Here is a 21,092-nt window from a genome sequence, read left to right as displayed (position 1 = left end):
CATCAGCAAGGGCACTGAAGATGAAGCGTGGCTGGGTCTTTCAGCATGACAATGATCCCAAACACACCGCCAGGGCAACGAAGGAGTGGCTTCGTAAGAAGCATTTCAAGGTCCTGGAGTGGCCTAGCCAGTCTCCAGATCTCAACCCCATAGAAAATCTTTGGAGGGAGTTGAAAGTCCGTGTTGCCCAGCGACAGCCCCAAAACATCAGTGCTTTAGAGGAGATCTGCATGGAGGAATGGGCCAAAATACCAGCAACAGTGTGTGAAAACCTTGTGAAGACTTACAGAAAACGTTTGACCTCTGTCATTGCCAACAAAGGGTATATACCAAAGTATTGAGATGAACTTTTGTTATTGACCAAATACTTATTTTCCACAATAATTTGAAATAAATTCATTAGAAATCCTACAATGTGATTTCCTGGATTTTTTTTCTCATTCTGTCTCTCATAGTTGAGGTATACCTATGATGAAAATTACAGGCCTCTCTCATCTTTTTAAATGGGAGAACTTGCACAATTGGTGGCTGACTAAATACTTTTTTGCCCCACTGTATGTGATAAGAGTGTGCACTTCTTATAAGAAGAGTTAATAAATATGTCGACTTCTGCACAGGTTCAGCATCAAACTGTGTACAAAACTGGACCGGCACATAAAATAAGCAGCTGAAAGATGACAGAGGTTATTTATTTCCATATATCTTTATTAATATTTCCCATATATTTATATATCTTTATTCTATACAGGTGTATTATTCAATACAGTCTTTTATTGACATACATAGATCTTACATAAGCTTGAGAGGTACGAGAGAGAGAGGCAAGAAGAGTTGACGTCCTTCATAAGATATTTTTGGCAGTTAACAAGACAACAGGAGATCACATTACACACACACACACACACACACACACACACACGCACATACTTTAAGTATGGTATATACACACACACACAGTATGGCATGCACACATGAAGGGGCTGAACGCCTCTAATCCTTTTAGCATAACCACTCAAAGGTGCACCGACACACTAATTAAGGTGCACACACACACAACACTCAAACCCACACAGGAACTAAACTCTCTCTCACACACACACACACACACACACACACACACACACACACACACACACACACACACACACACACACACACACACACACACACACACACACACACACACACACACACACACACACACACACACACACACACACACACACACACACACACACACACATCCATGGAGTGAGACAGGTATTCACAGATTACACTAATACCAGACCGACTAGTAAATACACATGTAGATGTACAGTACTCGCCATATTTTAACTCCTGCTCCTACACACACTCTCGGAAACACACACACAGGCACATGTGCATGAACACACAAACACACTATTGTTTTGGTAGAAAGTAAAGAGCAGTTACGCAGATTTTCAGACTATGCCATTGACAATGTTATCAGCTCCAATCCATATTTGGTTTCTATTACAGTATGACAACAGTGTGCCGTGTGATTAGACCATCGGCACTGTGTCAGGTCATGTTGTCATACTGAAGTGTAGGAGGTCAAAATGACAGAATTAAACTTTATAAAATAAATACACACTTTATATTGCAGGTATAGAATAAATACACTCGGTTGATTCTATCTGTGATCCGTTTTTTTCCCCACTGGACAATATAACAGTCTTTGTTCACACACACACACACACACACACACACACACACACACACACACACACACACATACACACACGCACGCACACACACACACACACACACACACACACAGACGCACACACGCGCGCGCACACACACACACACGCACACGCTCATTTCACTACCAGACAGTGTTTCACAGTGTAGGGAACTCATTGCAAATCCATCACTTGTCCAAGATGCCACCAAATAAACACAGGCTGACAGTAAACACAACATAAAGACAGCTACGATATGGAAACATCTTTAGAAATATGAACAGAACAGATATCAGATATATTTGGCTTCAGAAACAGATACCTGAATTTTGCTACATATCAGAATGCATAACTTAACAGCATGACATGAATGCAACCATAAAGGCTGAGAGAGGATCGAAATATCTGTCCTTCTTCAAAGGATTTCAATGTGTAGTATCTGCAGTTTAGTGCCTACATGATGCAGATATGGTATGATACTTTATATAAGCGTATAAAATATGTGATGTATAACCTGAAGGAAGGTCACTTTGACTTAGGTGACACCTGGACAAATAGAGAGAGGACTCTGATGCTTAAGATACTGAAGCTAAACTCTGGGCTTTTTTACACCAGAGAACTCGTTTAAAAACTGAACCAGCATAATAAACCAAACTAAATAAACTACTGCAGCCTGGATCCGCCTACCTCCATCACTACTTTAGATCTGGTGTGAGATGACTAAAGAGAAGTGTGGGAGATGTGTGAAAAAGAGGCAAAGACGGTGAAAGGTAGCCCCCTTGTCCTGTGGTTTTGCAGTTTGTCCAGAAGAGGGCGCTCTGTGTAGAGAGAGTGGCCCCCGGTCTGTTGGTCCGGGTTTGGTCAGACTGCGTTGGTGATAATGTAGTCTCTGTATTGGTCTCCGCTGGGCACTGGAGTGATGCTCTTTAACAGACGCTGTGGGTAAAGACAAAGAGACAGACACAATTTAAACTGGTTTTAAATGTCTTCACACTAAACTGAAAAGGATTTAATAACAGAGCAGGTCGACATATCTTTGTGCCACTGATTTTATTGCAGCATATTTGTCAGATATGTTAGAAAAAAGCAGCCATTACCTTTTGAATATCTCTGAAATAAATTAAAGTATGTAAGGAATGGCGAAGACAGCTGTATTCATCTGTACCATATTTGTACAGTTAACATTTAATAGCTAAACATGCCTATTTATGGATTGTGGGCACTAAATCAGACAGCTATTGAAAATATCCCTTGCAATTCCCCAAAGCTTATGTTGTTAAATGTTTATTTTCGTCCAAGCAAATCCAAAGACGTTAAATAGAACAATATAAAGTCTGAATGCGACCTTAGGAAAACGATCAAATATTCATACTTTTTAGAAGTTTTACCAGTGAAGGACAAGACTTTTAACCAATCATCAAACTCCTTGATCCCCTTATCCTTTCAGTTTTAATCTCAAATATAGTAGGCAAGAGCAAGAATGGTATCCACATCTAAAATAATTCAACAACAATGTAAACAAATATTGCAGATGCCAAACAATCAAACATACCCAGTCTTGCCACGAAGAGCCACTCACACATTTTGACTCCCTCAGCCTCATCTGTCCCCCTGAGTTACACTAACAGTGTCTTCTTTCACACTCACATGCACACAAAGACACACTTCCTGTGTGTTGACAGTGTGTGTCAGTGGCATTGTGTGCCGTGGCGGCCTGTCAATACTGGATGTCTGTCTACAAGCCTCTTTGATGTCCTCCTACCTTCTGTCAACTCTAACAATACTACATGGACCACAAGACCTAAAGTAGGATTATAACGAAGACATGTTGTATTGTTCTTTTATTATGTAAGAACAACCTCAGGTGTACATAGAGGGAGTACACACCAGAAAGTTAAGTGAGGGTATCACATGAGCAATGATCCCCTGCTCAAAGAGAAACAAATGTCAAACCTGTATCTTGAATATGCTTTGAAGATCATTTTTATTAATGATGCTTTTTTTAATTTGCTCTGATCCTAAAGCCCAGTTAATGACACAGATCTGGTCTGCTTTTGATTAGCTTTTATGCTCAAAACCGACTACGTGATGGCCTACACATGTGTTGAATGCAGATGCGTGACTTAAGAGTCAGGGTATGTGTTTGGTCTGTGTGATTAGGTAATGCCCTACATGTATGCATGTGTGTAAACTCTTATTTGTAATGGATTGTTTCTCGGCTTTGGCTTGGCTTTAATCTCTGGCCTCGGCCTCCTCAGCGCTCCTTTGATCCTGATCCCCAGTCATGTGCTCACTGCAGAGGGTGAAACCTGACGGTGCGTTCAAAGGAAAGAGACTGTTGTCTGAGAGGTTTCAGTAAGAGAGCAAAGGTCGGGCGGGGACATAAGGACAGAGCAATGTGGGGAGAATGAAGGGAGACATAGGGAAGATACAGTGGGCTTTGAATGTGAAGGAAAAAGAAAGGAAATGCTCTACCTGTTTGAATGTTCCCTTGGCATTGAGCAAGTAGTAGACCATATAAGCAGGCACACAGATGAATGAGGAGACCCCGATGCAGTAGCCCAGGACAGTGGTCCATGGTGGGAAGTGGTAGTCAAACAACCTGACCTCTGGAGGGAAGGCCAGGAAGCTGATGATGATGAACTGCACAGAGGAATAGGAACACAAGAAGAGGTCAGACATAGCAAGGATCGAAAGGGATCAGTGGGACAAAAAATATGAGAAACTATAATATAAGCTTATAAGTATTCAAGTTGCTTCTCTAGGCATTTATTTAACTGAGTGTGTACATATGTGTGCAAATACTGTAAACAGGCCTCACCAGCAGAAAGCAGGGGCAGATGGCCACCCAGCAGATCCTCCAGAAAAAACCCGGGGAGAAACCAAGCATGAGCTTGATATCATTACAGAAACGGTCGGTACCTGGAACACAAACACACAGTCACTACAAAGTCACAACTATCAGGAGTGCATCTTTTGTGTGACTGAAACTAAACTGACAGTAAAAAGACAAAGAGCTGAGATTATCGTATTGTAGTAAATCTGCACAAACGTTCTCAATCTGTGCTAAAAAACAAACAACATCAATATTGTATCATAGTATCCAACTAACTGGTGCAGTCATTCGCAACTCATCCCCTTCATCTCTACAATCACCCAAACTTGCCGTAGAACCAGGAAACGGCGATGACTTCGAGCAGGACCACGGTGATGACGGCAGGGCCCGTAGCGTACTCCTCAAACAGCTTCACAACAAACGCTCCACCCTGACACAGCAGGCAAGAACAGAGAGAGAGGGAGAGGAACTTGAAAAGAGGCTTCATCAACGATTAGGGGACATTATTTAGGGTTTTAGATTAATGTAGTAATGCTCAGCCACTGCTTTAATCTGTTTTTACTACAGTCCAAAAGTTAAAATACAGCACTAACAATTAGATACATGTGATCAATATAAGCTACTTCATTGGTCTATAACATATTTGATTGGAAACCGAGGATGTGAGAATTAAAGTCTTCAATTATTGTTTTTTGTGCATGATGCTTAGGGGACACTTTGACAGTGGCTTGTGTGGTAACTTACATATGTAAGTGTGGAGAGGGCCCCGAGGAAGCAGACGCACACCAGGCCGAAGACAAACCACTCTCGTCTCTTGGCCAGGAGGTGCGGGAACTCGTCGATCATAGCCGTGATCACCCCCTCCAACCCTGCAAACTGGAGAGAGGAGTACAGCAAGGAGGGGACGGAAATAAGCAAGAGACAAACACATTTTTTACTGTATCTAAATATGATGTGTTACTAATCAGCTGTTTGATCTAATGAGTCCAGCAGGAGTACGACACTCTTTTGGCGATCCACAGCACACTGATGAAAAATATCCAAAGAGGCATTGTGTATTCTGTTATTTTCACGGTGAGAAAAATCTTTTATCCGACAAGAATCCACGTACAGCTCTACATTTTGCAGTAATATCCTCAGTCATAAAACGGAGGAGCGTAGCAACCTGGATGCTGATTCCCGTCTGATTATCAGGACCTGATAACAGCGCGGGTTTCTCCAGCTGGCTGCCTCAGAGCCGATAAACACAGGCTCATGGAGACAAGATCGCCACACAACAGCGATACGAAAGTCCCTTCACATTGTTTCCCCTGACTGTTATCCAACATCCAACAGAGAGGACAAATAATACCCAACACCTTTATGGAGCAACGGCTACAACGGGTAAATACAAAAAGTCAAACAGAACGCAGCATTTGCATCCATGACATGGCAAATATGAAGCCTCTGTTTCTGGGTTTGAGAGAGCACACAAGATCCGGGCCCTGTGCAACCAAAGAATCAGCTAGATATTAAAAACACGGAGAGAGAGGAAACATTTCACTTGGGTGTCTTACATTTTGACTTGAGTAATGATCCAACTAACCGTGCTGTCCAGACCCAACATAATGATCATGAGGAAGAAGATGATGGAGAAGAAAGTAGCAGCAGGCATGTTTGCTATGGCTTCTGCGTAAATTATAAATAGAAGACTGGGACCTGGAACAGAGAAAGAGAGGAAGGTTAAAATAGCTAATCCAATTCATCCTTACAACTGCACTTTTGTCCAGTACTACAAATGTTTGCTGCTTCAGTCAACGTGATAAGATACATCAAAGCCTGTCCTAATTCAGATAAATTCAATCTAGGTTACTTTTTAAAGGTGAAGATGTATGCATTTGTATGTGCGTTGTTTTCCTACCAGCATCCTTGGCCACAGCACCAACGTCCTGCTTCCTCATCTCGGCCATGTAGCCCAACACGGTGAAGATGACAAAGCCGGACAGGAAGCTGGTCAGACAGTTCACAGAGCTGGTGACCAAGGCATCTCTGAGAATGAGAAATATGAAGGGCAAGAATTAGAGTTAGGGAGAGCGTCTGTGATAGTATTTTTGAGCCTCTTTATAGTATTTAGACCTGCCAGACAACGGGAAACTTTGTGATATTGTATGGAGGTTATTGATCCACCTGCAGATGCATGCGCTTGAACATATTTCAGGTCCATGCATCAACACAAAAACTCTGATAATTATATTTATATATTGACAGGATGTCTGTAGAGTTGTATTTGGCTTGTTCCACAGATAGATGTCATTGTATTGTGAAACATAATGATATTTGTTTTCATTTGTCCTCACTTGTAGCAGTTGTTGTGAAATGGGTTGTAGCTGGCAAAAGCAAGCAGCACGCCGAAACCCGGACCCAGGGAGAAGAAAATCTGAGCGGCTGCATCAATCCACACCTGACGGATTGTGAAAGGATGAACAATGTTAGTTTGAACAAATGTAATAGCAACACAAATGTTTCAAACTCAGCCTTGCTAGACTGCAATGACTGGCTTACTGTTGTGCTAAGCAGTTTCTCCCAATCAGGTTTGAGATAGAAGACCACGCCCCTCCAGGCCCCGGGCAGAGTGGCCCCACGGACAAGCAGCACCAGGAGGACCAGGTAGGGAAAGGTAGCAGTCACCCAAACTACCTGATGCAGAAAATAACAAATACTGTTCACTTTTCGATCTATAAACTTGTATGTCTAGTCCTAGCAGCGTAAATCAAACTCATCGCTTGTTGTCTATCTAACCAACTTTTCTACTCAAGATCATGAATAATACTGGGGGAGTTCAGAGATGATAGAAGAACAAACATCTTCTTCTGTGTATCTCTGGCTCCATCAATCCATCCAGTCTAACTGACACCCCCATTAGCCAGGCAGGCGCCCCTTCGGTTACCTTTCCAGACGTCTTGACTCCTTTCCAGATGCTAAAGTAGACGATGGTGAAGATGAAGAGCAGGCAAAGGGCCAACTGCCAGCTGACAGCGCCCAGCTGGTGCAGACCTGCTGAGCGGTGGACCTGCAGCACCTGGCGGCTGGAGGGAGGAACAAGGCGGAGGGGGGATGTTGGGATTGAGAGGTGAGGATGAACAGGGAGAGACATGAACATTTAAATAGACAGTAGGGAGACGATATAAGAGGAGACGACAGGAGAAAGAAGGACAAAAGTTAAGGAAAAGAGGAAGAAAATAGGGGAAGGATAAATGACGAGATGCAGGCCATAAGAAGAATGTGTTGAACAATAACAGAGAAGATTAGACAAAGTACGAAAACAAAGAGAGGGTCAATAGATGTTGGGAGATTTGGAAAGAAGAGGAAACGGAGAATGCATGGAAGGAAGGAGATGGATCAGCAAGAAAAAGAAACCCCAAAACTATAGGAAAAAAATATAGGACGGGTATAACATCAGCAATACAATTTATTGAATATGAGGATGATGATGCCCTGACGAATCTGCACAAACACAATGAGCAGTAATGTAAGTTCACCTCAGGGAAACCATAAGGAGTCTCAATAAACGCTGAGCGAGAGAGCCTTGACTGACTTCATAGCGGTTTACACAAGCCGAAGTGAAAAAAGAATGAAGAAGGAGGCAGAAATGAGCGGCGAGGTTAACATCTGGTCACAGGTTAAGCACACAGAGCTTGCACAATAAAACAGAGACGTGATTTATGTCTGAAACAGGAAATTCTGGCGCCAGGCTGAGTTGCGGAATTTGTTACTTTAAAACCTGTATTAGGATAAGTCAACTACGGAAAGCCCGCAATCTTTCCCAGCAGGCTGGCGCAGATGCGGCTGAGGGAGCAGCTGATAAGACCAGGCCAGGAAGACGCAGCTCGGGTTTTACTTTATAGTCAAATAAAGTGAGGGAATAAAGAGAGAGACTTAAGTTACTTTGGAAACTGCTACAGACTTAATGCCAGTTAAACAAATAGTCTGTTTAGATTTATTTTCAAATTAGTTTTCTCGTCCACCACCTGTTGTTTTACCTAAAAGGCTAGCAAAACCTGGTTTGTTGAGAAGTCTTGAGCACAAATTGTTTCCTAGTCAACAATAGGACAAATTACAACTTAAAAAACCTGTTTGTGTCACAACCATGTTCTTAGTAAATGTGCTGGAATTACTTTTTAATGTATATATTTCTTTCCACCTTATCATTTTTTTGTTTTACTTTCCCTTCAATTGCACATTAATGGTGAAAACGACTTACAACTATCCATTGAAAGCATACTTTGTGCAGCTTTGTAATATATCAAACCACCTTCACACTAACGCTCCGCCTCTCGATTATCCTCCAATGATTTCCCTGGGATTGCTTTGCAGGCTTTCCTATCATCCAATAATCATCTCCGCTGAATTATATCTGAACCACTCGATCTGTTTTATATCTGTGCTGTCATGTGAGTCTATGCAGCTCCTCTGCTCTGCTCCACCACCAGTGTCGAGGCCCTGTCTGCCCTGGGAGGAGATCAAATCGACTGCTATTTATAGAGCTCTATCCCCATAAATCCAATAGACAGAGTCAACGCCAAACTCTATCAAATAAAGCTTGTTCTTCACAGAGTGTTATTCCTGTATCCTGTACTTCTTACCATCTGAGATGAGATCAGTGTTTCTATTTACAAACTGAGGGCAGCCAATTATGCAAGTGATCTGCCAGTCCACCTAAACACAAGAACCAGCCGGGTAATCGCTCCTGGACGTCTCCCTCCCTCGTAACTCACCCCCTACGCATCTACATTCGACTTACATGCACTTACGTATAGAACTCCTCGGCCGGGGAGGTGGAGGAGTTGGACCAGGACACATTGTGGTCGGTGGACATGTAGCGGTTACAGTTGGCGGTGTTCCAGCTGTTGGAGCAGGTGGTCCACGGCAGGACGGGCCGGAACGACGACAGCAGATAGTACAAAGCCCAGGCCATGATGGTGTTGTAGTAGAAAGCGATGTAGAGGGCGATGATGCAGATGGCAAAGCCGATCCCTGTGCGAGTGGAAAAAATTATTGTTAGCAAAATAAAAGTCAGGGATAATTAAATCTTTATTGTAAACTCCCCATATTTGTTTATTTGGAAGAAAAATAAGATAAGATCATCATCATCGTCAGGAGACATCAGTGGTGTTTCCAGGCTAATTCAAGTTGGGTGACATTTCTGAACAACAACAACCAACACACTATCACATTTCTGAGCATCTGGTATTTGGCATGGAAATGTGACAATTACCATAACAGAGAGTCAGTTTCATCAGATGTACAAGGCACTAGAGATGCTCTTCAAGGGAACTGTACTGAGGGGGGTCGAGGAGGTGAAGTGAGCTGTCTCTCAGGCTCTGACAGCTGAACACTTTCCTTTTTTTGTTCTCCTAGAGCCAATTTTCCTGTTTCTTTCCCTTTCAATCCTTTAAACTAATTTCCTCCATCGGCTCTGTCTCCTCTCCACTCCTACTGTTACCTTTGAAGATGGGGCAGATGTGTTTCCAGATGGAGATGCAGCCGCTGCGGTGGAACTGGCCGAGAGCCAGCTCCATGTAGAAGAGAGGGACGCCTCCAAACACGGCCATCAACAGGTAAGGCAGCAAGAAGGCACCTGGGGAGGGAGGCAAGAAGTGGAAAGCGTTGAGGGTGAGAGAGGGACATTAAGGGTTGGAAACGGGGGTTTAAGAAAAAACAAATATGCAAAGAGGGAGAGGATGAAAACATTCGGGAAAGGGAGAGGGAAATAATGGGAAGAAATAAAGAGTTATGGAGGAACAGTTAAAAGTCTATCACACTCCGGAGAAACGCTTGTGGTTCACACTCCATCTGTAACCTCAGTAGGCCTCTAAATTACTCCCAATCTACAATTACATTAAAAAGCACTTTGTTCAAAACAATAAATAAATCGTTTAAATAACCATGCTCATTCAAAAACAGCAATGTGTGCTTGCCCAGTTCCATAACTCTCCATTTAATTTGATGTGGAAAGACGCAGTAAGAGGGTTGTTTTGTTTAAATTCTACAATGACAAATCAGGACTACTGCAGTGTTGGCTGCTGAAAGAGGAAAGTATAAAGCTGATGAAGGGAGAAGAGAATGGCCAAGCACTGAGAAGCAGCAGGTTGGCAGTGATATCTGTGAACTCTGCAACCTAACGTGCACAGTTTGATAGCACATCTCTTTCTTTTCTTTTCTATCTGATTATCAACTTATTTTTATGTGTGTGGTTGTGTATGCGGGCCGGTGTGTGTCAAAGCAAGGCGAAGATAAGGGTTGATTGAGCAGCTGCCTGGGAGACAGGTTATTAAGCAAGGAGAAAGGCAGTGAAGGCGTTCTCATAAAAACCACAATTAATACTGTTGCCTCTATCAAGTGTCTCCCAGTCGCCATCTCTACCTCGCTCCGTGAGACACACACAGAGCACAGGAAATTGCAAAGATTTTATTATTGCAAATTCAATATAAGTGGAAAGGGAGGCCCTGTTTGCCGCAAAGTGAGGATTGTGTAGTCGCAGAATCTAGGCAGACCACACAGGCTTTGTGGGAAACGTTACCTCTTTGTACCTTAGGTTGAGCAAGATGAGCCGAATCAAGTGCTTCTCTTCAACAACTACGGTAACAGCAGCACTTATAGGAGGCCTACGCTGTATGCGTTGGAGACAATCATAATGTTCTAAGATGGTTCACCTGGTTCAAAAACATCCATCCCCCAAAATATTTATGAGCACGAAACATTACATATGATCCCACCCGCATCCTCCACCCAGAGTTTCCAGCTCGTTCCGTCTGGTAGGAGATTCAGGGTCCCCCAAAGTAGGCTAAACCGTTGTACTGTATGCTTTAAATGTTGGCCACGGGATTTGTGCATTAAGGTCCTCACTGTCAGTATGATGCCTGTGTATACATGTATATGTACATAATTCACGTGTAAATATGCTATTGTCTTTTATCGTGTACTAAGTAGTATTTATTACTTTTTATCTTTTGTGAAACTGCAGGAAAGAGTCCCAAAAATGTTCCTTACCAAGGCAATACAGTTAATCGTATCATACCAGATAAGTCTCTGTCTTCCTCCATCTTTGATGATGTAAAAAGCTAAAGTGTAGAAAACTTAACTTATCTTGTGAATGATTATTGAAAAGTTACAGTACACGCTATGTTGATAAAGTAAAGCAGGAACCTAAATACACTTTCTAAACCTTAAAAATATATTTACTCAAACATAGGATCTCCTAATCTCCACCTTATCTGCCTCGTCAAACATCTTTGGCCTCCTCACCTCCTCCGTTTTGGTAGCAGATGTAGGGGAAGCGCCAGACGTTTCCCAGGTCCACAGCGTAGCCGATCACAGAGAGCAGGAAGTCCATCTTCTTGCTCCAGGTTTCTCTGGGCCTCTCCAAGCTGGTCTGTTGGACCACCAGAGTCCTGAGGCCTCCCGGCGGCACCGAGGACCCGGGGCCTCCTCCAGGCGCGGAGGCTGTCCCTCCAGAGCAGGCGGCGCTCCCCGGCCCCTCCTTGGGGCTCTGAGGGGTGGATGTGTTGAAGCCATTGGATACCTGCTGTTCAGAACCGGAGCTCAGACTCTTGGTTCCTCTCTCTGCGAGACCGTCGGCCAACATCAGTCTGCCATTTTCCTGCTGTGTCCCCTCCTCTTCGGCCCCCGGGATCTCCGCTCTCCCTTTCTCCCTCTCTCCCTCTTTCTCCCCCTTGTCCATGTTCAACATGTTGGTCAGCATCATGTCTTGTTTCTCCATCGGGTTGTGTTGGTGGTGGTAATGGCGAGGTGGTTAGGGGTGGAAAGAGGATTTCAGTGACGATGAAGGGAATGTGGCGCTGCTGTCTGATGTGGAGCCCATTAGGGGAACAGAGGGGTGAGGTGGGCGAGGGAATGGTGCAGTGACTGACTAAATTAGCAGGGTTGTGCAAGGGCAGGAGAAGACAAAAAAGACAGGAAAAAAAAGAAGACAGAAGAGCTTAAAAATAAACTAAGAAGTCAGAGAATGGGGCCAGATTGGGGGAGTTAGGTGTGTGGGAGAGAACTGAAATGAGTCTGTTGATCAAGACAGAATACCAGGACGGACACGAGGGGAGAGATGTGTTTGAACAGGATGTGGCCAGCAGAAAAGTTACAAGAGTCTTGGATCTTCTCCACAAACTGCCCGTCCTCTGAGACACTCAGTGATGGGGCGAACTGCAACACACAGGGAAGACGCATATAAGTCACATGAAGAAAAAGGTCATCAGCTCAGATTAACTTTACTATAAAACAACTCTTCTGCATGACATAAGTGCCTGAAAAATGACAATGACATACAGTACCCTGCCTGGTTTTAAACAATTTAACTGCCATCTATTTAGGTAAAGTGAGAGAAAAGATAATGGTGCAAATTGAGTGGATTGTGACGTGCTGATTTTCTTTCAGAGTTTCTAATTTCACGCTGACTCTCAGCTGCATGACCTGTTTCCATGCTTATCTCATCAAAGCTAGAAACATTTAGAGATTATACAAACATTATAAACGCATGCACCAGCAGGAAGGCAAAAAACACAAGAGAACATTTTCAGAAAAGAAGAAGTTATTTTTGCTCGACAGGTTTTGGACAACAGATCACTCTAAATCATTCATATTAGTACTTTTACCTGAAGGCTTGTTAACTATCAAAAAATGTTTGAATAATAAATTAAAACAAGAATATCTAAAATTCATATGTTTGACTCATTTTTGAATAAGTATGCGTACAATAAGACCTAGATGCTATTTCAAACGCACATCTCATTCTTCCCGTTTTAAATCGACAACATTTTACGAATCTGTAAATTATATAAGATAAATGCAGCATAATGCAACTTTTTTCCCTAAATAAATTATAAATTACAATTATTAAATACTGTAAATGTAGAATTACACCTACACTAGATTAAGTGATATTTGATGTCAATTTCTAGTTTTCTTATTTCGCATTGTGTGTTGAAGACACAACTCGTGCTTTAAACTTAACACATGATCAATAGTAGAAATTATTCAACAGTTGATTCGTAAAAAACATTTATAGTTTTAGTTTTTCATCTTTACTTTAGTCGTCATTTTGGTGGGAACAGCTCGGCATGGATACAATTATCTTTAATTTAACAAAAACAAACTACACTTAGACATCCCGTTTCAGTACAAAGTTGCTCCAAATAGACTCTAAATTGCTCTCGTGAGTAACGGGTCAAACTGAGAGCTATTCAAAAGTGATTTAGTTTAGTTTACACTGTTAGCTCCATTACTAATGAATGCCAGAATGTGGGTAGACATATTTTAAACGGCCATTATCTTAATTAAGAACAAGTGTCCGGCACAAAATTCAATCCACACTTACATCTAAATACCCAGCAACCAAGATCCACTCTCCTTACACACTCTCACACTTACTTCCTAACGAAAGCAAGTTATTCATTACAACAATGATTGAGTTTAAATCTGACCAAAGACAGATAAAAAAAACGAGTACGCTGTCGAGACCAATTTGAGATTTAACTTAAACTTGACCGACAATGACAGTCTGTGGCACTCTCTAATCAAAAGGTAGTGACTTAAAGGAAACATAGGGATAAATTGCAGCCTGTTTTTCACTCCCAATCATTTACAAAGCCCTCAACGTATCAGCTGTCAAACCTTTCAATAGAAGGTGCAGAAAAACAAACAATGGCACAGTGCTTGATCTGACCTGCAGAAACACTTTATCACAGCCTGAAAACACTGAGTGAAGAAGAAACACTCCAATTAAGTTTCAAAACTGCTTTTTCCCTTGCCACGTTATCTAAAACACCATCACAATGACACTAGTAGAAACTTTAAAGCTAGAAGTCATACATCAAATTATTATTCTTTATCCTTTAGCGTTCAACTAAGAAGATTTTAACAAAGAATAAGCTGAGCAGGATGATAACATCCAGATTCAAACAAAGATAAATTGAAAGAGGACGCGTGAGAAAAATACTGATTGATAATGAAACGAACCAAATTAAAAAGGTAGACTCTTTTGAGCCATCGCTAATCTTTCTGACTCTATTTAATCTTTAAATAAATTGTCTCCAGGCGGACACTTTCGTAGTCAATACAATAAAAGCAAAAAGAGGACACCATTCGTTGTTTATCCCGACTCCCATGCATCACATACATTACCTTGAGAGATGGTGAATGAGGACGAGTAGAACCTGAAGCAGCAGTAAGACCCTCAGCAGCAGCAACTTCTACCCCAAACTTCAAAGAATCCCGTGGTGTTGCATGCACTAGCACATCAGGACACAGTGTTTGCCCATTGAGCTCTCAAACCTCTCTCATTCTCCCTCTCTCTCTCTCCCTCCCTTGTTGTCCCTCTCTCCCTGACTTGTTACCACACACACTTACACACATATGCAGAGACGGATGCATGTGTGCATTTTTTCAGAGGGAAGGTACTGGAGAGACATTATGCGAGCGCAGACATGCACACTTTGGAGCTGGGACTGATAAACACAATAACAATAGAAACAGCATAATGAGCAGGAGTGGAGTTTTTAGACAGTATGGTCATTAGAGCGCACACACACACACACACACGCACGCACGCACGCACGCACACACACACACACACACACACACACACACACACACACACACACACACACACACACACACACACACACACACACACACACACACACACACACACACACACACACACACACACACACACAAACTGTGGACATGCAGGGGAAGTCTTACACTTGAGGAGCTGTGACTGATGTGGGTCTTACACAAACACACACACACACACACGCACGCACGCACGCACGCACACACACACACACACACACAGACATACATACACACACACACACACACACACACACACACACACACACACACACACACACACACACATCCAGGCAAAGCCCTGCTTGAGTTCTCACACTCCCTCTTCTCCGAGTTTCCTCCTTAGCTCATTATGCTTTTACATTCCTCTCATCAGTCAATCTTCAATCCCTCACTTTTTCTCTTTCACTTTTCAAGTTCTTTCCATGTGTCATCACACACACCTGCTGTGGAGAGATTAGACTGTTGCTGCTTTGACCCGTTACCCGTCATTTCTGAGTCCTGTTCTACATCAGCAGAACACGCATTCAATTGAGATGATATATATGTCGAATAATGCTTAAAACGTAAGCATTTTTAGACAAAACCAGAAGTCTGCCTGTAAATTGTTGATGTTTTTTGATCAATTTTCAAGCAGACTCCTGGGTGTTTTTGTTACTGAGCTTTAATATTGAAAGTTTATCTCCACTGAACATACTTGCTTCTGAAATCCCCAGGAGATCAGAGGAGCGCCTGCTGAGTATATCTTTCACTATAAATCAACTCATAAAGCTACGGGCTCTCTGCCAGCATTTGTAATTTAGCTGTTTTGAAACACAGACCAACACCCTGAAGTCTGGGTTAAAGACGTCAGGATTGGTTGTGTTAAAACAATATGCTTATCAGAGTCTGCTTTGGCAACTCTCAGGGGGTTTCCTAGTTCTGGACCTGACAGGTAACAAATAACTGTGTGGTGTAATGCAGAGACTTTATCTCAAGCTTTATATTAAACTACTGTACTGCAACTTCTTTTTACCTGTTGGCCGACATCCATGTATGCATATTCAACTTATTTAAATTTTAATTGCTTCAAAAAAAGTATTGCAAAAGGCCTTTTTTAACAAGGATCGATTGAAATATCTACACTTTTATGAATAAGACTCTTGAGGGCAGTTGGTGATGATCATGATTGTCTTTCAAACCGCTTTGTCGTCAAACACCTGCCCTACGGAAGAGTCTGCACAAAAACTGCATCCCTTTTTGCTCTGTAGATATTCTACTATGCTATACTATACTTTCCCATGCGCCCCTGACATCATGCCAACTTGTTGCATGCAGACAAGCAAGGGGAACGTGCATTAATGTGCGAGTCTGAAAACCTCTACACTTCTCTACACATCTGCACAAACAACACTACTTGTATTACTTGAAGAGGAAACTATACTCCCAGGAGAAAAGAAAAGCACTTTTGGCCGTTCCATGTCCCACACTGAGGAGCAGCCTGATAAGTGTGACTGGCTCTGAGGAGGAGACTTATTTTCATTTGCTGAAGAGTGGTGGAACAAGATGTCATGAAACGGGGGTGATGTTAATAAGGGCCTTTTTAAGTGATGACCGTTTTGTTTCTATGATGTCATATATCTCTGTTGGCCCCGTCATGCACCCGAGAAAACTACGCAAAAGTGTTTACTGGTTTTAATTATTATGGGTATTAATTTATCTAACAATATGTATAGGCCTATAACAGAAGGAAATTATGTCTGCTAAACTTAAATTCAATAATAAATCAAATAATGGTTAACAGGACATGAACATGACATTGAAATCTTCCCGGACACGTTGGCAGGAACCGTTTTTTTCAAATTGAAACGCTGCATAAACCTCTGACTTGATTTGTCATTTTCAACATCAATTCCCAGGAACATGACTGTGATATATTCCTCCATCATTGTCAGTACATAGGATTACAATCCAAATCATCGTAGCAAAGCACTGAGATTAAAATATTTTACAAGCATAATAACAACTTGTGTACCTACTGATTCATTTTGGTTAATGAAAGTGTTCAGCAGATTAAAAGCTGTTTGGTATTGATCGACACTTTGGTCACAGTCGAACAGTCTAAAATGTGTTATGTGTGTCAATGACAGAAATGCAGGATTGTTTAAAGACACAATGAGTAAGATTTGCCCGTCTGTGAACACACTACTCAAAGTTGTCCCCTCCTCCATGGGTCCGACTCTAGCCAGCGAGATTAAGGGGGCTTCAGTTTAGCTAACATTTTTGCATCCAGACAGAATAATATTTCCTGAGTTTCAGATTCAAATGACACCGATTACAGAGTCAGCTGGTGCAGGACAGAGCCCCGGGGTGGGGCAGGGGCAGAGAAACACAGGAACAGCCCAGACCCAGCTAAATTATTAAAAAAGGGAAAATCCAATCAGAGGGCAGGGTCCGTCCAGATAGAAACACCACACAGTATTAGGTATTAAGTGATGACTGGGGGGGATTATTGTTGAGTATCGACTTATTTTACCTTTACCATCGAGGAAGAAGACAGTGGAGAATGTTTTGGACCAAAACCACTGGACTATACACTTTAAACTAAACTTCAGGTAAGGAAGTAAGAAATAATCAATGCATAATATTTGGGTTAAAGTGAAACCGAGAGTTATAATTTGCGCTTTTAAAGGAAGTAAATGTGTCTATGCTCAAGATTTATGTAACCATGGTGGTATATGGATAGCATGTTGTGGTTATTAAGTCACACGGTGGTATTAAGGATAACAAAACAAATGGTCAACCAGAATAATACAGGAAATACTCTCGACTATCACTATTCTGTTGTATCAGTAAAACAATAGGGAACACCTGAGGGTTCCAATGTCTTCTTAATGCCGTCATTTCTAACAATAACCATCCTTTAGTCACTACAGTGACGTACAGCCACTATAAATAAACACAACCTTTAGGGCATCCAAGAACAGATTACAGGGCAGGTGGTGTGCAATGACGACAAGGGTTCAAATACTACAGGTACAACATTACATAATACTGGTGAATTAAAAGAAAAATGTAAGTTCAGAAGCCTCTGACATCAATATTGTCAGTGTTCATCACAGGACAAATGTTTTTTTGGGGGATGTAGTTTTCAGGTACACTCACTTATTGAATATTTTTATTATAAGAACCTTAATCTTCTAATAATATTCAGAAATGCTTCAATTTCTATAATCAGTTTTGTTCACTTTTTGGTATGTAAAGTATGCTTTGATATGTATTTTTTCTTTACCTACTGTATGTATAACTTTAAATGAAGGACATCAGTAGTTGCCCACAGTAATTTGGGTAACTCAATCACCACTAAAGCTAGGTTTGTCAAAATGCCAGAGCATATATTTACACAAGACATGCCAGTGTTCAAAAGGCATCCTGGCAGTGTGACATAAAACTAACAATGACAAAGAAAACAGCACATCATGAGACAAGAAGGAAACATGTTATTTTGGAGTCAGATAGTGTCAAAATACATTTGGCATATTTACAATGTACATAGAATCAGGCCATTTTTGCCCGGGCTAAACTTTTGACTTTACAATCCTGTGATAGAGGTGTCATTTACAGGCAGGGTCTGTCAGGGAAAGATATTCCCAATGAATATAAGGGCATAGACTACGTACTGCAAATATTCCCTGCGGGTGAGTTAGGATTATAGTTTGCATTGTGCTAATTATATTGGGATTTCTTGAAAAGGTATTGGCTTTATGCCCACATTCTGTTAACTCAAATAAACAGCGGAAGCTGATTTGTGGAACTTGAACATGAAAAGCTTTTCAAAAGGTTCAGACAAAAAAATCTTTGTTGGTTTTATTCAACTTTAGCCCTAGACATTGCATGGATAGCTAAATCGCTAAGCTTTCATATGATTTATCTTCGCTGAGCCTCTCTTCTACTGCCTAATACAGACATTTGAGGAGAAAAAAAGTCATTTGATTTCTCACAAAGGAGAGGGTGATAATCCTGACACCACTTATATTTCTCTTTCAACAAAAGAAACTACACTTTTCATTTAGTTTCTGTCAAAATCAACAATAATTTAGATTTCAGCCTACAGTATATCCGGGCATTTTTGAACACAGATTCCAAAATATGACTTGCTTGACTTAAACTTTAGACAATTTAGGGGCATTCATGGTCCACCTGAGCGCACACATTCAAATGACTCGATAAAACATCAAATATCACTTACTAAATCCTAAAAACTGTAAATGTGTCATTTGTTTTGAAAATCTCACAGATGGATTATAACCATTCTGATTTCCAACCCTTGAAATGAAACAGAGGAGGATGAATGCTGAAAATTAATTAAACTCACTCAAAATCTTGCACAGAAAACCTTTCACCTAGTAAATCAGACTACGTTTACCTGACTTTCAAATGCACATGTACATACCTTTCAGATAGCAATCGGTATTAATGTATCATTTGAGTTAATAGTAATTATAAAGTATAAACTTTCCTAAGACAGGCAGTGTGTTGGTCTTACCTTGATATTGTTAGGATGACATGAGGTCTGGTCATCTAGTGTCCAAGAAGTCGCCTATCAACCCTGCCTAAACCCAATCACACAAATCACACATGCCTGGGCTTACAGCAGGCCGTATTCTGCTCTGCATGGCTTAAGACGCAAACACACACACTCAAGCCTGCAGGCACCCACTCACACACACACACACTCTCACCCTAACACACATGCTGAGCTTTAGAAAAGGATCCCCGCTCCTAATCCAAGACTTGTTGATGCATATTTATAAGAGGACCAAAGGAGAATAAATTATGTTACAAAATGTAGAAAACCCATGAGGAGAAAGATTAACATTATGAAGTGTGTGTGAGTGTAAGAGAGCGAGAAAGAGGGAGAAAAAGAGAGAGAGATTACACAGAGTCCCAGCCTGTCTGCGTCGTGGCCTAACGAACCCATTTACAGACACTTGCTACAGGGCCAAAACGCACCATGACAAGTACAGTAATACGGTCAGTCTACTTAGCCTACATTGTATCTGCATATGTGTGTGTGTGTGTGTGTGTGTGTGTGTGTGTGTGTGTGTGTGTGTGTGTGTGTGTGTGTGTGTGTGTGTGTGTGTGGAGAGATTGAAGAGATACAAAATAGGGCAGTCTGGGATGGACCAACACAGTTACCGTCATGCTGACACTAAATTATAATCACTGTGTCATCTCTTGCTATCTTAACCAAACACACACACACACACACACACACACACACACACACACACACACACACACACACACACACACACACACACACACACACACACACACACACACACAGCGTCCAGTATAACCTTCTTGTTGAAAGCCAGGCTGTGTGAGTGTTGAACGTCATTCCAATCAGCATCAGCTGAAGTACTAGGTTAATCCTCATTGCAAAACACACAAATCCACACACACACACACACACACACACACACACACACACACACACACACACACACACACACACACACACTCATTACTGAGAAGGAGAAGGGGAGAAAAACACAATGGAAGAGAATAATGAGACCAGGTGTGTGATGAACAGTCGTGTATAGTTCAACTGTGGGCTAATTCCTCATGTCTAACAAAAACATGGAAACTATGGTAAGACTCATTTTTGACGTCAGGACTTCACGGTGTGTGGGTTCAGAAGTTCAAAATCCTGCTTTGCTCTGCATTACATAGCCTACCTGAAAGCACATCCTTTAGAGGCTGTTTGCTTTAGAGAATAAAACACATGTGAGGAACACTGTATATGCTGTTATAACCGAAAGCCTATACTGTTAAAACATAGCAATACAAGGTTCCTATATATTCACGGCAGGGATGCCAGGAAGAGGTTACATCTGAATCTGAATCAGTGGTTACCGTCTCATCCATATTAGTCGAGC

General features: G+C 41.7%; 1 protein-coding gene across 2 annotated transcripts; it reads right to left on the bottom strand.

The window, feature by feature from the left end:
* Window positions 1-668: 668 nt before the first annotated feature.
* Window positions 669-20,052, bottom strand: slc6a4a (solute carrier family 6 member 4a). 2 transcript variants are annotated; one of them, XM_063907713.1, is made up of 14 exons: window positions 19,694-20,052; window positions 11,827-12,738; window positions 10,025-10,159; window positions 9,333-9,555; window positions 7,469-7,607; window positions 7,084-7,218; window positions 6,879-6,982; window positions 6,443-6,570; window positions 6,128-6,240; window positions 5,287-5,418; window positions 4,873-4,972; window positions 4,528-4,628; window positions 4,182-4,349; window positions 669-2,642 (listed from the first exon to the last, which is right to left on the bottom strand). In XM_063907713.1, exons 2-14 carry the CDS (start codon window positions 12,299-12,301, stop codon window positions 2,568-2,570), a joined length of 2,028 nt encoding a protein of 675 aa, XP_063763783.1. In that variant the 5' UTR covers window positions 12,302-12,738; window positions 19,694-20,052; the 3' UTR covers window positions 669-2,567. The 2 variants fall into 2 exon arrangements, with proteins under 2 accessions (XP_063763783.1, XP_063763782.1); XM_063907712.1 differs by lacking the exon at window positions 19,694-20,052 and adding an exon at window positions 14,716-14,920.
* Window positions 20,053-21,092: the final 1,040 nt, after the last annotated feature.

Source organism: Eleginops maclovinus, chromosome 18 (assembly GCF_036324505.1).
Source record: "Eleginops maclovinus isolate JMC-PN-2008 ecotype Puerto Natales chromosome 18, JC_Emac_rtc_rv5, whole genome shotgun sequence".
In the NCBI taxonomy this organism is placed as follows: domain Eukaryota; kingdom Metazoa; phylum Chordata; class Actinopteri; order Perciformes; family Eleginopidae; genus Eleginops; species Eleginops maclovinus.
This window is presented reverse-complemented; position numbering and strand designations above follow the sequence as displayed.